At 43.0% G+C, this 18,365-nt stretch overlaps 1 protein-coding gene across 6 annotated transcripts in view; it reads left to right on the top strand.

The window, feature by feature from the left end:
- LOC115202314 (CXXC-type zinc finger protein 4) overlaps positions 1-17,985 on the top strand; it is a 31,588-nt gene extending 13,603 nt beyond the window's left edge. For 3 of the 6 annotated variants that reach the window (XM_029766390.1, XM_029766391.1, XM_029766392.1), the window contains one exon: positions 15,107-17,981. In XM_029766390.1, the coding sequence (XP_029622250.1) occupies positions 15,107-15,151 (45 nt within the window). In that variant the 3' untranslated portion in view covers positions 15,152-17,981. Of the gene's footprint in view, positions 1-15,106 lie in introns of all 6 variants that reach the window. The other 3 variants (XM_029766386.1, XM_029766387.1, XM_029766388.1) reach the window with 2 other exon arrangements.
- Positions 17,986-18,365: the final 380 nt, after the last annotated feature.

An 18,365-nucleotide genomic window follows, 5' to 3' on the forward strand; every position in this document is an offset into this window, starting at 1 on the left:
TCTGCAGAAAGGCTGGGCCGGACTGCTAGTTTCACAAGGGGAATTAGGTTAATTAGGCTAATTTAAATGGAGTCCTGTGCTGCTGTGGCTGTATGACGGGGTCGTGGTCAGTAGTAGGGTACAAAGTATTAGAAATGTTTTGGTCTGTGAAACAAACATATTGAGTTTCTTATTGGACAATTCCAGACTAGCACTTCTCTGTTTCCAAATGTTTTCTCCATACTGAACACAGCCAATGTGATCTTCTGTAGGGCTGCAGACGTAAAGGTCTGACTGACCCAGGGGCCTAACCCCCCCCCCCTCCCCCCACACCCTCTGTAGTAGGGTCAGCCCCTTCTGACTGTATGTGTTGGGATTTACCATCCGTGATAAATGGGGGTGGTTGTCTGAGCAGCGTTCGAGAGCATCAAGGACTTTTTTAATTTGAACCTAAATATCTTTCTAATGTATCACAGACGGTGAGTGCCTTTTTAAACAGTGGGAGCAGTTTGATTCTGTGTGATTCGTTCGTTCTTTGTCAGGGAGGCTGAATAGCGAGTACTTTTTATATTGAATTAGTTTCTTTACAGGGCTCAAAATAATACATTCTTCATACTAAAAAGGAATAAAATATGTACAAATCCTGCTTTCAAAGGTTTCTGTCCCTTCATTGTATTGGATTTTGATGACGAGTGGTGTTTCTAGGTTGAAATCAAATCAAATGTATTTATATAGCCCTTCTTACATCAGCTGATATCTCAAAGTGCTGTACAGAAACCCAGCCTAAAACCCCAAACAGCAAGCAATGCAGGTGTAGAAGCATGGTGGCTAGGAAAAACTCCCTAGAAAGGCCGAAACCTAGAGAGGAACCAGGCTATGAGGGGTGGCCAGTCCTCTTCTGGCTTTGCCGGGTGGAGATTATAACAGAACATGACCAAGATGTTCAAATGTTCATAAATGACCAGCATGGTCAAATAATAATAATCACAGTTGTCGAGGGTGCAACAAGTCAGCACCTCAAGAGTAAATGTCAGTTGGCTTTTCATAGCCGATCATTGAGAGTATCTCTTCCGCTCCTGCTGTCTCTAGAGAGTTGAAAACAGCAGGTCTGGGACAGGTAGCACGTCCGGTGAACAGGTCAGGGTTCCATAGCCGCAGGCAGAACAGTTGAAACTGGAGCAGCAGCACGGCCAGGTGGACTGGGGACAGCAAGGAGTCATCATGTCAGGTAGTCCTGAGGCATGGTCCTAGGGCTCAGGTCCTCCGAAAGAGAGAATTAGAGAGATCATACTTAAATTCACCCAGGACACCGGATAAGACAGGAGAAATACTCCAGATATAATACAGCTCAATACATTGATACAGCTCAATACATTGGTAATCAATGTTGGACTGTGAGTGTTTGATTTTTATTTTACACTAGGCTATTTTCATTTGAAATAATACCTATTTTGATATTACGGACGTTAACACATTATGGCAGTGAAGTGTGACTGACTATAGCATTGACAGTAGAGCTATACTGTGAAACATATAGCATAAAGAATAGGACTCCCTTTCCATGTTTAGACCAGGTTTTACTCTTACTTGATCACTTGATAAAAATAGAATCCCTAGAATGGTAAAAAAAAAAAAATTAGACCTTGGCAATTTGACTGGTACACTCATGGGAATGTCTGTTCTTGTCATTCTAACTCAATGTTTCCACCTCCATTCCATTGCCAGCCCAATGCTAAACTGGATAAAACTGTACATTTCCACTCCACTCGTCCCCCAAGACGACATTAGTCCCAATGGCTATCTCAATGTAAATCTGCTGCTATGGTGACGCCGAAAAGTACAGCTCCTATAGGAATACTGTAGTGTAATTACGTTCCCTCACATTAGCATACGGTGGCCCAGGAGAGTCAAACTGAGCAGGGCCTCCGGCGGCACTTTGCCATATGGTTGTCTGGGTCTCTCAGGGCGATATTTGGCAAGGCTCTTGCAGAAGGTCAAATATCAAGCCGGAGGACCGCGCCAGTATTGCATCTATGCTAATTGCCCTCCTTCTCTCGCTCTCTCTCTCTCTCCCCTTCTGTTTCTCATACTCTCTTCCTTCGCACAATCGCTTATCTGTTCTCTCAATCCCTCTCCTGTGACCACTCCCCCCCCTCCGAGCACCAGCTCTCTTAAGCACACCAACATACACCCCTGCCCCTCCACTCCGTATCGAGCAGTCAGCAAAAACCTCCCAAATTCCTCATTACTCACGAAACATCCGCAATACACTTAGCTTGATATGCTCCAAGGATGCATGGTCAGTCGGAGCGTGGGACGTGCGCACTCGACCGGTGCGCGCCGGGGCACCTTTAACCCACTGTTATACTATTAGAGGAGTGACTTAGGTAACTCGGGTTCTCTGTCTGCTCGTATTAGTGCAGTGTTGCAGACTGGTTGGTTGATGTCTTTTTGAGGTGGTGTCTGTCGTGCGTTCTCATTGGAAGACAGATGGTGTGGAAGAAAGATCTGGCTCAGGTGAAAATAACACGGTTTATTTCAACGTTTTGCTTCCTGTACATGCTGCTTTGGGATAGGCCTATTCAAGGGCCAATAGAATAGTTTGACACTTGCATACCTGTCATTTATTAATATTCTATTTGATGCGTCTCGCTTTGCAGTTTTTTTTATTATATTGCAATCATCTTTATCAGCTGTTTTAATAAGAGGCTAAAGTCATTTCAAGGACATTTATGAGACACTTCTCTCAAAAGGCTTGTTAAAGGTGTCCTATAGGGGTTTGACTATAGCACTTACAGGATCATTATAGAAGTACAACGTTACATAACAGTGTGTGTGTTCACCTCCTGTACGGTCTGCAGCCATTTTAAGACCTGCCTGGAGGCTTTAAATCTCGACTGCTTCAAGTTCAAGAGCTCTTAATTGTTTAAATATTCATGACCTGTTAATATTTATTTACCATTTTATGAGTCTTTTTATTTGATTTGAAATAAAGATCTTAAAAGGTTTTTGTTACTCGGGGGATATATCTATCTGACTGCCCTTTACAGTTGTATTGCTACACTTAGTCATCGTGGGTGTCGAGGAAATATGGGGGTTGATATCCTGATAGCTATCTGTACTGATAGGCCTAGGACTCATGCCTAGTGAAAAGAGAAGAGTTTATCTATAGGCTTGGCCCGACTTTTTCATTCCCATAGCTGGGCTGCACTCGACAAGGATTTTACTGCCCTTATGCCCTTACTAGTAGATGGGTTAGCAGAAACATACACCTCTTAGAATTAAGAATGTTATTTAAGCAATAAGGCCCGAGGTGGTGTGGTATTCGGTCAATTATACCACGGCTAAGGACTGTTCTTAGGCACGACGCAACGCCGAGTGCCTGGATACAGCCCTTAGCCGTGGTATATTGTCCATATACCACAAACCCCCAAGGTGACTTATTGCTATTATTAAACTGGTCACCAATGTAAAAATCCATGTTTTGTCATACCTGTGGTATACCATGGCTGTCAGCCAATCAGCATTCAGGGCTCGAACCGCCCAGTTTATAATATAGGATAAGTCATTGTGGTTTTGTTAATTTACATGTTAGAGCATTATTTTGGTATGATTCATAGATTTCTAAGTAAAAGCCTAATTGTCTTTGATAAACCTGGCAGAATATTGCTGCTGCACTGTGACTATTGCTGCTGCACAGCCGTTCTGGCTAACACTAGTTCATCTGCAAACGGGCTCGGCCACAAAACATACTGCTAATCCACGAGGAAGAGCGACGCATCTGATACTGGAGAGGAAGAGGAGGATTTCATCTCAGCGCAAATGGTTTATTCCCTTTGCTACGTCTCAGCTCCCAGCCCCTCCTCCCCCTTTACCTTATCTCCAGTAGTACCAACAGACCAACCCAACACCTTTTGATGGTTATCGTTGTATAGGTAATATTCTCTCTGGCTGAAGATGGATGTAGAAGGGGGGTGTTTGCGTTATGGCTGACGTTTGACGCAGGGAAGGCGGCCGAGGTTGTGTGTGTGTGTGTGTGTGTGTGTGTGTGTTGGGAGGGGAGCAATGGCGTGTGGGTGAATAGGTGAGTGGTCTGTCCGTGATGGCGGCCTTGGATGGATGGAGGAGGAGGGTTATAAGCAGGCTTTGGGTGGCTGGATTATTGGCTAGAAGTGTGGATGAGATCTCAAGCACGCACGTAAACACACACGTCTCACTCACACACCCACACCCCTCAGAGTGCAGGTGGTGATGGATTGCCGTACCTTCCAGGTGTGAGCCTCTGCAACGCCCCAATATTCCCTCAGAATGACGTGACAGGCAATATATAACCCATCAGTTAAGGCTGACTGCACCGCTGCTGAAACTTTCTTTTTCCAGGCAGGGAAAACTGGGCTGTGTCCCAAATGCACCTTATTCCCTACTTGGTGCACTACTTTTGACTAGAAGCCAATTGGCCCTGTTCAAAAGTGATGTACTATACAGAGGATAGGTTGCCATTTGGGACACAGCAGTGGAGAGTGGCCCAGAATCTGTGACTAGGCTACACTTTGGTTGGTTCTGACAGCTTGAGTTTCTTTCCTTTTTTGTTTGTTCTTCACATCCCTCCTCCTTACCTTTTTGTCTGCCTCCACTTAAGAGTTTAAAGAAATTCATCAAGGTAATTTTTTCTCCCTTTTAACCGTTTAATTTCAAGATGTTACGACATGATGAAGGGGCCTATCTAGACAGTAGCAGCCTGCTTTGCCTTGATGTGGCGTTGCCGTGTTTTGTGGCAGCAGGAACTTTGGGGAGGGGAAAAAAAGCAAAACAAATTGTTTGACCTTAGCTTGTACTTGAGTTTCAGTTTGGGTTGCAGTTGTTACGGCGTGTGGAATGTGTTTTTAATTACATTTGAGAGGCAGCGCGTTGGGAGAGACTAGCCTAGTGTCAACGAGAGGGTGCGTGTGTGTGTCCCCACGTGTGTATCCATAGCTTTGTGTGTGTTGTATTTTATTAGCAGAACACCAGGGCTGTCAGGATTGACTCCTCCAAAGGATTGCAGCAGTTGTTGGAAGGTGGCCTGGTTCCCAGTCAGTCTAGCCGTTAATAAGTAATGGCTGTGTCAGGATAACGTATGGATGGGGCTGTGTGTTTATAATGAGGCGTTCTGGAGCAGAGCACATCAGGCAGCCTAGCAGAACACCACTCTCCCCAGACTGCTATTCAGTTCAGCCTCCCCTGGTGAGAGTGTGGAGGGGAAGGAGGTCTGCCCAGTGACAATGAACTATGTGTGTCTCCTAAGAAGCTTCTCTCTGTCTGTCTGTCTGTCTGTCTGTCTCTCTCTCTCTGTGTCTGTCTCGCTGTGTCTCTGTGTGTGTCTCTCTCTGTGTCTATGTCTGTCTCTCTCCCTCTGCTCTGATTTCTGCTCTGCTCTGACACTTCACACATTTTTCCCAGACACCTTTTTTTTCATCCCTTTTTCTTTGAGCGAGAGGGAGGGAGAGAAAGTAGTAAAGTTCCTTGAATATTCTGTTCAGTCAGAAGCATAAAGAGAGTGTATGGCCGAGCAGGGAGTTGGTACTGCTCAGAAATTGTCTGGCGTAATTACGGCTGAATTAAGTTTCATGACCGTAGCGGTGGGGAAAAGTGTGTGTGTGTGTGCGTGTGTGTTTGGGGAAGAGAAGGGGAGATTGTAAGAGAAGATTAGTACCAGACATGTCTCAAGGGAACCAGGGCACATTTCCAATCACCCCAAGTTCAAAAGGGTAATTTATTCACCGTCTGTGGTTAAAGTAGGGCTGGTCTGAATGCCAGTGGGATTCTTCCTCCTGGAAGCAGCCGCCGCTGCTGAGCCGTGTAGAGTGGGAGGGCGGGAGAGGCGGAATAGACAGTATTTTCATTTTCTCTCTCCTTTTTTCCCCCCTCTGTTCGGCTCTCCTAGATGTTGTTGTTGTTGTTGTTGTTGTTTCAAGCCCGGCCCTGGGTGGCGTCTTTTAGCGCACGCCGGCGAGCATATTTCACTTTTACGCTCATTCGTATTGACGTGCGGGCGTTGATTGAATTTGAGGTGCTGTGGCGTGGCCCATTATCGTCCTCATCGTCTTGAGTGGTTTATCTCTGGACGCTACCAATGCTACGCTCTGCGTGACGCCAGCCTGCCTGCCTGGGGGGGGGAGGGATGCATTAGACTGTGAATGTGAGAAAGAGAAATGCGACAGAGAAAGGGAGGAGGGATGTGTTTGGGTGCTATCTGTGTTATCACAACAGCCCTGACAGACTATCAGATCAGGGGGGTTGATTATGAGTCAGCAGCCCTCTCCTCCTCATCCCACCTTTCTCCCCCCTCCCCCTCTCACCCCCCTCTCTTCCTCCCTCTCACCCCCTTTTCAACCATCCTCCTCTCGCCCTCACCCCTAACCCTAACCCTCAATCAGGACACGCCAGACCCCCACCATTAACTACACTGCCATGGCCAATCAGCTTCAGCTGTCGTCAGGACCTCACGGTATCCTTCTAGGAGAGGAAGGCCAGACTAGTGCAAATCTAATTCTATTGGTCGCATACATATATTTAACTAATTGTATTGCATTGTATTGCTAGCGAAGTGCTTGTGTTCCTAGCTCCAACAGTGCAATAATATCTAACAATACACATATCTAAAAAGTAAAATAATGGAAATTAGAAATAAAGAAATATTAGGAAGAGTCTGGAGTATACATATATTATTACCACAGCATTGTTGAATACTTGTTTCTGATTGGCTAGAAGGGTATTCTAGTATGGACATTAAAACCAGATAACGGGACACCTTTAAATCATGATGCAATATGCACTTACCCATTCAGACCATACTTGCTACAAAGTCACAGAAAGCTAAACCAACAACTACATAAAACTACATTGTAAACGCAGGTCCAACGAGGAAAAAAGTTAGCTAGCTAGCATTGATCTGTTTTTAAAGACACATTTTTTGGAGCATCTGATGAACATGAGTTAATTTCTCTGGTCCTCTCCGCCACTAAAGGTGTCAAATCCTCCCACATGTTTCTAGTTTCACCAGCTGTTTTCAGCAACTGATATTTTTGAATTCGATTGTCATATTGGCAAGTTTGCTACCAACAAACTATTTAGCTAGCTTTTAGCGTAGTCTTTGATATGCAATACGGTCTCCCCGTAAGTAACATCAGTGTTGACGAGTGTCCTGACGAGAAGGCAAACGTTTCTAGCAACCAAAAGATGAAAAAGTATACATTTGTATTTCTACCGGTAAATGTGTGCTTTCATATTGTTTTCTTGGGCAACTGTGGTATAAACGGGATAAACTCCTCCGTTCTCCACATTACCTTGGAAAAATGAACTCTGTAAAGGGACGAGGCCCTGCGTCATCCAATATTTCCAAGGTAATGTCCAGAACTTCAGCCTTTATCCCTTACATGTATGGCATGGGATGTATAGACATTATGGATAGAATATGTAGTAAATCTGTAGGATTGAATGGTATATGTACAGCAATACATTTACATTTTAGTTATTTAGCAGATGCTCTTATCCAGAGCGACTTACAGTGGTGAATGCATACATTTCATACATTTTTTTTTTCTCTCCGTACTGGTCCCCCGTGGGAATCGAACCCACAACCCTGGCGTTGCAAACACCATGCTCTACCAACTGAGCTACATCCTATTCAATAGTTGAATAGGATGAGCCTTCACTAGAATACAGTATATACATATGAAATGAGTAAAACAGTATGTAAACATTATTAAAGTGACCAGTGGTCCATGACTATGTACATAGGACAGCAGTCTCTAAGGTGCAGGGTTGAGTGCCGGGTGGTAGCCAGCTAGTGCCAGTGACTAAATTTCAGGGTACTGTACTGGGCGGAGGCCGGCTAGTGGTGACTATTTAACAGTGTGATGGCCTTGAGATGGAAGCTGTTTTTCCAGTCTCTTTGTCCCAGCTTTAATGCAACTGTATTGACCTTGCCTTCTGGATGGTAGCAGGGTAAACAGGCCGGGACTCGGGTGGCGGAGTCCCTTGCTGATCTTCTTGGCCTTCCTGTGACACACCGGGTGCTGTAGATGTCCTGGAGGGCAGGCAGTGTGCCCCCGGTGATGCGTTGGGCTGACCACACTGCCCTCTGTAGAGCCCTGTGGTTGCGGACGGTGCAGTTGCTCTACCACGTGGTGATACAGCCCGACAGAGTGCTTTCAGTGGTGCATCTGTAAAAGTTTGAGGGTCTTAGGGGCCAAGCCAAATTTCTTCAGCCTCGTGAAGTCCATGATCAGCTCCTTCGTTTTGTTGAGGGGGAGGCCCTTACCTCCTCCCTGTAGGCTGTCTCGTTGTTGTTGTTAGTAGTCAGGCCTACCACTGTTGTATCCTCTGCAAACTTGATGATTGAGTTGGAGACATGCATGGCCACGTAATCATGTGTAAACAAGGAGTACAGGAGGGGGCTGAGCATGCACCCTTGTGGGGGTCCCCTGTGTTGAGGATCAGTGGAGTTGCTGTTTACCTTCACCACCTGGGGACGGCCTGTCAGGAAGTCCAGGACCCATTTGCACAGGGCGGGGTTCAGACCCAGGGCCCAAAACTTAATGATGAGCTTGGAGGGTACTATGGTGTTGAAGGTTGAGCTGTAGTCAGTGAACAGCATTCTTCCACAGGTATTCCTCTCTTGTCCAGATGGGATAGGGCAGTGTGATGGTGATTGCTTCATCTATGGATCTATTGGTGCGGTATGCAAATTGCAGTGGGTCTAGGGTGTCAGGTAAGGTCGAGGTGATATGATCCTTAACTAGTCTCTCAAAGCACTTCATGATGACAGAAGTGAGTGCTACGGGGTGATAGACATTTAGTTCAGTTACCTTTGCTTTCTTGGGTACAGGAACAATGGTGGACATCTTGAAGCAAGTGGGGACAGCAGACTGGGATAGGGAGAGATTGAATATGTCCGTAAACACTCCAGCCTGCTGGTCTGCGCATGCTCTGAGGACGCGTCAAGGGATGCTGTTTGGGACGGCAGCCTTGCGAGGGTTCACACGCTTAAATGACTTACTCACATCGGCCATTGAGATGGAGAGCTCACAATCCTTGGGAGTGGTGGTGACCCGGCACTGTGTTTTCCTTGAAGCGGGTGACTGTGTTTAGCTTGTCTGGGAGCAAGACGTCAGTGTCTGCGACGTGGCTGGTTTTCCCTTTTATAATCCGTGATTGTCTGGAGTCCCTGCCACATACGTCTTGTTTCTGTGCCGTTGAATTGCGACTTCTCTTTGTCTCACTTTGACTTCACTTTTTCTGACGTTTTGCTTGTTTGATTGCCTTATGGAGGGCATAACTGGACTGTTTGTACTCAACCATCTTCCCAGTCACCTTGCCATGGTTAAATGCGGTGGTTCACGCTTTCAGCTTGTGCGAATCTATCCACAGTTTAGGGTAGGTTTTAATAGTCACAATGGGAACAACATTCCCCAGACACTTCCTAATGAACTCAATGTTATTCTGAGGCAACCCGGAACATATCCCAGTCCATGTGATCTCTGACTTCCTGTCTCCCCCATGTCCCTTTTTAAAGATATTTACCTGAACTCTGTCGCTCTGCTTTAAATGTCAGGGCCTTTCCAGTTTGTGGGGTTGGAGTCATTTGGATTTTTCAGGGGAGTTGTGAATCTCTTCACTCGGTTAAACACTAACCCAGTAGTGGCTCGCATTGTGTTCCTTACCTGTGTGTCTCTGTAGCTAGGTAGTTATGCATGCTACGCTTGCGGCATCAGAGTGCCAGTGGTGTTGACGTGAGGCTGAGCAGCTGCGTTACCCTGACTTCATGAGGTGAAACCTCAGTGTTACGCCAGGGACTGGGGAGCAACACTATCAGCCCTCCTTTTCCCTCTCTCTCTACTCTTCTCTCTTCTGTCTCTCTGCTCTCTCACACGCTGTGTCATTCTGTTTCGTTTCTCTTTCTCTCCCTCCCTCATCTTATTTCTCTTATCTTTCTCCATTTATCTACTCTCCCCCCCTCTCTCTGCCTCCTTTCTCTCTGGCGGTGGGTTGATGGAGTGATTTCGATGGGATGCTGCGGAAGCAGGCGGGGGAGCGAGGAGACGTGGAGCTGTGCTAATTGAGCTGCCTTTGTACCTGGTCACTGCAGTGAGCCAAGGCAAGGGACCAGGGAGAACGAGGGAATCTGAGAACACACACACACACACACACACACACGCACTCTGTCTCAGACACACAATGCAAGCAGCACTCAAGAGTCCCCACCGCCAAATAGATCGATAGCGCAGGACTTAACAAAACGGAGACATGGCGAGCGCCCACATCAGGGTCATTATTGTGGAGAGTGGAGCATCACACTTCCATCCAGGGACTGATCAATGACCGAATATATGGATCAACATAAACATCCTCCCTTTACTCTCCTTTCTCTCACCGCCTCAGCCTTCTACCGAACAAACTGTCATGTTTCTGGACTAGGGAAGCTTCTACCTTTTGCACACTATCGTGCCGGCTCAAAGCAAACTGTGTTGGCTCGGTCATTTATTTTAGCAGTGTCCTTTTTTTAGCACGGTTCAAGCGACTTTGGTGGATGTGTAACCCCGGCTAGCTCAGTACAGCATGGTTTGGCATGGCTCGTTGGGCTCTGTCATGTGAAATTCCCTCTGTTAAAGTATCATGTGGTGGAGTGAGCTTCAGCACAGGGTTCCATGTTGCGTATTGTTTTTTCTGGCTCTTAGAATGTAGATCCTGGTTATTGGGCTAATACAGTGCGGCACTCCCATCTATTTCTTTCACATTCTCATTTTGGGGTTTAATTTCAAGGATCTGCTCCTGGTGGAGGTTCTTTCCCATGGCTGGGCCGCTTCTTAATTACGTGTGAACATGGAAATGCGTCTCGTACTGCAGATTAGTTTTAGGCTCCTCTCCCACTCCTCTCTCTCTCTCTCTCTCTCGCTCACACTCTAGCTGTCTGCTTCAGCTCTGTAGCTCTTTCTGTTGCCAAGAATCTCTGTCTCCCTTTCTCCACGTTTCACTCCAAATTTCACACATTTTCACTCTTTCAGTTTGTATTAGCCGACATTATTCTGACACTCGCCTTCATTCATAGATAGTTTGAGACGTTTGTAGAACCATGTGTGTGTGTGTGTGTGTGTAACCTTCACAACCTTGCTATATTCTCTTTCAATATGTTACTTCAATATTTGTTATAGCATGATACGTTATGATGTTGGCTAACTCTCTGCTACCTGCCTCTGGACCTGGTCCATTCTCCTGAATTCTGCTGTGCCACGTCCTGACTTCCATTCCCACCTCTATTCCATCCAGAGGAGAAGCTTTGAGGACATTCAGTCATTTCCATGTTGTGATGTCCAGTATTTCATTGAGCTTTTTTTTGTATAGCCAACAGGTGACAGTAGCGTTAGCTTGCTAGTATAGAGATAGTGGGAAGTAGATGTGGGGGAATAGGTTCCTGTAAGTGTGGGGTTATCCTGCGTTTTAGCCCACTTGAAATAATGATAAACAGAGCACTCAAGCAAAGAGCAGAGAAAAAAAACATCTAAAAAGTGTGTTAATTGGTTAAATAAATACCTGGTTGTGTTGAACCTTACTAATTGAATAATGTTGCCATAAGTTGTACTTTAAATGCTTTCCTGGTTGGCTGACGGTTACACTGAGGGGGTGGTAGTCTGTAAATTCCATTAACTGGGCCTGTAAATTAACCTACATTACTAAAGTGTTAAAGTGGCATTTTTTCAATTAGCCAGCTAAATACTGTAGGAATGAAATATGTATTTTCTAATTGTACAACTGCTTAATTTCTCTATATACTATAGGAATTCATACTGTAGGAAAGTGGTGTCTCGCGGTTTAACCTCTCTTGGGTAGGTGGGACGTGACCGTCCCACCTGCGGGACACACTATTCAACAGCCAGTGAAATAGCAGGGCACCAAATTCAAAACGACAAAAATCTCATAATTCAAATTTCTCAAACATAGAACTATTATATCCCATTTTAAAGATAGGATTCTCGTTAATCCAACCACATTGTCCGATTTCAAAAAGGCTTTACGGAGAAAGCATAGCATTAGATTATGTTAGCACATCACCTTGACAAGAAAAACCACACAGCCATTTTCCAAGCAAGGAGAAGCGTCACAAAAACCAGAAATACAGCTAAAATTAAGCACTAACCTTTGATCTTCATCAGATGGCACTCATAGGACTTCATGTTACACAATCCATGTATGTTTTGCTCGATAAAGTTCATATTTATATCCAAAAACCCCATTTTACATTGGCCTGTAATGTTCAGAAATGTTTTTTCTTCAAAAACTTCCAGTGAATGAACACATCAATTTATAGAAATACTCATCATAAACTTTGATAAAATATTAAACTGTTATTCAAAGAATTATAGATAAACATCTCCTTAATGCAACTGCTGTGACAGATTTCAAAAAAGCTTCACGGGGAAAGCATACTTTGCAATAATCTGAGTACGGCGCTCAGAAAACAACATCAGGCAATACAGATACCCGCCATTTTGGAGTCATCTAAAATCATAAATAGCATTAGAAATATTCACTTACCTTTGATCTTCATCATTATGCACTCCCAGGAATCCCAGGTCCACAATAAATGTTTGTTTTGTTCGATAAAGTCCATCATTTATGTCCAAATACCTCCTTTTTGTTCGCACGTTTAGTCCACTACTCCAAATGCAGGAAGCGTGCGCAAAATGTCACGACGAAAAGTCAAAAAAAGTTATATTTACGTTCGTAGAAACATGTCAAACGATGTATAGCATCAATCTTTAGGGCCTTTTTAACATAAATCTTCAATAATATTCCAACCGGACGATTCCAATGTCTTCAAAAATGTAATGGAACACAGCTACCTCTCACGTGAACGCGCGCCACTGAACTCATATTATTTTCTGAGTCACCAACTTCCCGGCCTTCTCGTCCGCTCTCTGTTCACTGTAAAGGCCGGAAACAACTTTCTAAAGACTGTTGACATCTAGTGGAAGCCTTAGGAAGTGCAAAATGAACCCTAAGTTACTATACTGTAAAGGCAACCACTTGAAAAAACTACACGCCTCAGATTTCCCACTTCCTGATTGGATTTTTCTTAGGTTTTTGCCTGCCATATGAGTTCTGTTATACTCACAGACATCATTCAAACAGTTTTAGAAACTTCAGAGTGTTGTCTATCCAAATATACTAATGATATGCATATCCTACCTTCTGGGCCCGAATAGCAGAAAGTTGAAGTTGGGCATGCTTTTCATCCAGAATTCCGAATGCTGCCCCCTACCCTAGTGAAGTTAATGTATGAATGCTTTCCGTCTAATTAGTTGAGACATTACTGTGTTTGTGTGGGTTTTGTAGAGTGGAAAGGGGCGGGTGACATAACGGACCAGAGAGGTTATGATGAAATCATTGTGCACTTGTAACCCATTTTGATTGCCTCGGTTGCTCTAGTATTAGCGTTTACAGGACGTCAATCCTCCTGTTATTGTGGCCTCTAAGACAACGTACTGTATTAGTGAGCTTCTCTCAGAATATATTAGAAGCTGTTCTACTATGTAGGCGATGGGGGGGGTATTGTAATTCCATATTTGGATGAGTAGGCCTGTAATGAGTAGGCCTGTAAATGTAAATGTATTCAGTGATGTTAGTGTTTGGCCGTATTGATAGAATTGTAGCCTCCCTCCCTCTGCGTCATTGGTTCACTGACTGACTCGCTGGTACATCAATTAGTTGGTTGTTGTTACACAAGTGCTTAGCAGTATGCTTGGCCGCTAACCCATCACCTGGTTCACTAACACAGTGCTGGATCTCTACCCATATTCCCTCTTGAGGTCAGATCTGTGTGACTTTCTAGTGAAACACCTGTTTTGTGGTGGGAAAATGTGCATTTGCATCCTTGTTTATTTTTGCAATATATTGTTGCAATATGTTGTATTGTTTCAATATAATGTTGTATTGTTTCACTATGTTGTTTCAATATGATGTATTGTTGTAATCTTGCAATATAACGTTGTGTTGTTGCAATATAATGTTGCAATATAATGTTGTATTGTTGCAATATGTTGTGTACCTGGTATATCTCACATGGCAGTTTTGCTGACAAAATACAGAAGGAAAGTTGAATAAATGGTATGTTGCTGGATCTTTTGTTATATACATGAACGGGTGATTGAATGAATACAGAATTTGCGTACCAATATTTAAGCTCATCCCACATAGGATTATATGACATACTGTATCATAGCACCAGAATTGGCTAGCTACTTGTTTTTAATGCAGCCCACATCTTGGTTATTTCAGAGTACCTAGCTCTAAGACACTCATCCACTTCCTCTGTGAAGAGTCAGTGATTATACTCATATTGAAATATCACATTTCCCCTCCTCTCTCTTCCACTCCTCTCTGCTCAGAGTAAAGTGATTTTTGGTTTCAATCAGACACCACCGTTTCTGTCGAGCTGAAAAAAAAAACACAAAAAAAACAGCTAATTGGTTATGGGGATTTCTGGGGAATATTTTTTATGTTGTGAATTATAAATGATAGTTGGTTTCCAAAAAGGAAGTGGCTGTCACTCCAGTGTAGTGGGGCTGGCGCGGCCCCAAATTGAAGTGACACGCTGGTTCCCCCTCACTTCGGCTGGAGCTTCCCGTAATTAAACGCCTCATTGTTGCATCATGGGAATTTTCTGGTGAATATTTCATCATGGTGTAGTGGTTATTTGGATGTAGGTGGGTGTTTGGTAGGGAGGTGGGTGGTAGGTACTGGAGGTGTCTTTAACCTTGGGACGCTCTTAGAGGAAATTAGACGTGGGGATATCTAAGGTATGTTTGGGTTGAGTGAGTGAGTGGTTTGACTGCTCAGCTGTTGTGGTCTTTTTACAAACAAAGTGTTCTTTGTGAGAGAAAATTAAGATTCTAAGGTGAAACCCGGGCCACCTTAGACAACATACAGTAGGCCTCCTGGTGCCCCAGTGGCCTTCTATACTGTACTCACATTTTTTTCCTTGGTTTTAAAATGCTCAAAAGAAGAAAAAGAGAAATGTAGCACTTTTCCTTTCGCCTTGGTAACTGTTGCTAACCTTTTGCCTTTGCTCTTTTCGTTTCTCCTACAGAGGACACCAGTCAACAATGGCGAGGCATTCCGGTGGTTCTTTTAGAGTGCCCGACCTTAGTGACATCAACATGCAGTCAGAGGTCCAGTTAGAACTCTGATGACATCACTGCAGGAAGCACTGGGGGCTCAGAGATCCCAAACAACCTCCCAGTTTTTAAACCAGGAGGAAGAAACTCTAAAAAGATGAAGCGATAAACATTATGGTGTTGGTTTAACTCTGTAATTTCCTTTCCTGTGTAATTATTGTACCTTTTGACAGTATCATAATGTCTATTTTCAGTGTATATGAATGTGTTTCAGTGTCGTTTGGCTGTAAAGTTTACAGTCAATCTTATGTAAAGGACTCAGTAGACAATCATCGCCAATACGTCAACAACAAAGATGGCCGCTGCTGGGATTGATCATGTGATCGTCACACACAACCTTGGCGCAATAATCTTTAACGTTGATTATTTTGCTTGTGTTTTCCCTTTTTATTTCCGTTTTCAAATTATTATATCAAAGCTGAATTATTTTTTATTAAATATGTCATTTTTGTTTAATGCTTGCATTCCCTGTTTGTGTGTGTGCCTCTGACTGAGGGAAACTATAAGGTCCTCTTTGGTAAATGTGATGTATCATATAAGTGACACAATGCCAGAGAGAACAGCTTTATTATTTAGATGCTTTCATTTGGGGTTTCTTTCAGTTTTTGTCCAGCACGTTACGAAACAGGGCACATTGTCTTGTGTAGCGAGTTGTACTTTTTTGGAAAACAAAAAGGAGCGTCGTTGTGTTACAGTTACTGCACAAAGTGGTGGTTGCGAGCCAGACTGTGTTTCTCTGTGGCTTTGATACGCTTCAAAGATGGTGTTATGATTAGCTTTTTCATGTAACTGTTCGGCCACCTCCTGACCATCTTCTGGTTTTTGTTTGAAATAGAAAAGGTCATCTTATAGGTAACACTATACTTATATCCTGCAGGTGTAATGCTTCATTACTTATATCCTGCAGGTATAATGCTTCATTACTTATATCCTGCAGGTATAATGTTTCATTACTTATATCCTGCAGGTATAATGTTTCATTACTTATATCCTGCAGGTATAACGCTTCATTGCTTATATCCTGCAGGTATAATGTTTCATTACTTATATCCTGCAGGTATAACGCTTCATTACTTATATCCTGCAGGTATAATGCTTCATTACTTATATCCTGCAGGTATAATGTTTCATTACTTATATCCTGCAGGTATAACGCTTCATTACTTATATCCTGCAGGTATAATGCTTCATTACTTATATCCTGCAGGTATAATGCTTCATTACTTATATCCTGCAGGTATAATGCTTCATTACTTATATCCTGCAGGTATAACGCTTCATTACTTATATCCTGCAGGTATAATGTTTCATTACTTATATCCTGCAGGTATAATGTTTCATTACTTATATCCTGCAGGTATAACACTTCATTACTTATATCCTGCAGGTATAATGCTTCATTACTTATATCCTGCAGGTATAATGCTTCATTACTTATATCCTGCAGGTATAATGCTTCATTACTTATATCCTGCAGGTATAATGCTTCATTACTTATATCCTGCAGGTATAACGCTTCATTACTTATATCCTGCAGGTATAATGTTTCATTACTTATATCCTGCAGGTATAATGCTTCATTACTTATATCCTGCAGGTATAATGCTTCATTACTTATATCCTGCAGGTATAATGCTTCATTACTTATATCCTGCAGGTATAATGTTTCATTACTTATATCCTGCAGGTATAATGTTTCATTACTTATATCCTGCAGGTATAACGCTTCATTACTTATATCCTGCAGGTATAATGCTTCATTACTTATATCCTGCAGGTATAATGCTTCATTACTTATATCCTGCAGGTATAATGCTTCATTACTTATATCCTGCAGGTATAACGCTTCATTACTTATATCCTGCAGGTATAATGTTTCATTACTTATATCCTGCAGGTATAATGTTTCATTACTTATATCCTGCAGGTATAACACTTCATTACTTATATCCTGCAGGTATAATGCTTCATTACTTATATCCTGCAGGTATAACGCTTCATTACTTATATCCTGCAGGTATAACGCTTCATTACTTATATCCTGCAGGTATAACGCTTCATTACTTATATCCTGCAGGTATAACGCTTCATTACTTATATCCTGCAGGTATAACGCTTCATTACTTATATCCTGCAGGTATAATGCTTCATTGTTATAAGCAGGTATAATGCTTTATTACTTGTTATTAGCAGGTATAATGCTTTATTACTTGTTATAAGCATGTAATATCCATTACACTGTCTTGAGGTTTATGATATATACTTGCAGACTAAGTAAAGTGTTACCGTTATTACACCCAAGCTGTCTAAAGGTAGTTATTAATAATACTAGTCAAGTAATTCTGAGGTTAAATCAACATTAAAATGTAATATTAAGTCAACAGTACAGTTTACATATCTGACAACGGTTATATACAATATAACTGATATATGTTCACTGTGAGTATGTCTGACTACAGCTATTCTGGAAGTACGGGACTTTCCATACCTTTCTCCTGCAGAGACCACAATAACAACAAATGCAGTAGGCTCTTGAGCTGAAGCAAAAAGTGAACACATTCCAAAAACGACACAATTATTCAATAAATTACTCATTGTCTTCAAAACCCTATTGTTGCATGTGTAAATGTGTTTTGGTTTTAAAGATTAACAAGAATTTGTATATTGTTGTTGTGATGCTTTTATGTGTTAAAATAAAACAAAAGGACAAAAAAAATATATTTTGAATGTCGACGAATAACGCAACATTTTTATCCTCACATTGTACAATTAAATATTGGATTCTGATTCACCTGCAATGTTTTTCCCTCTCTCATTTGCTGCTGCTGCGAAGCATCACTCAAACAACAACGAGGAGAGGATATATAAACGGCATTGGTTGCATCCCTAGTCACGTCTCCCCCGGAATACTAAAATGTCGCATGGTGGAAAAGAGTCATTCCCAGAGGCAGCAGGTTTTAAAGAACTAGTGAAATCCCATGTGGTTTGTCACACTGGTAGGAGGATGGGGTGGGGGCTGAGATGGCTTGTGCAGCCCGAATGATTTCCAGGTCTGGGGGGGGGTTTGGCGAGAGTAGTGAGGGGGACAGTGGAGAAGGGGATAGACGGGTGCATTTGGGTTTGCTGTGGATTACTGGGGTCGCTGAGGAGACGGAGGAAGATGAAATCATC

This window comes from Salmo trutta, chromosome 11, assembly GCF_901001165.1.
Source record: "Salmo trutta chromosome 11, fSalTru1.1, whole genome shotgun sequence".
Classification (NCBI taxonomy): domain Eukaryota; kingdom Metazoa; phylum Chordata; class Actinopteri; order Salmoniformes; family Salmonidae; genus Salmo; species Salmo trutta.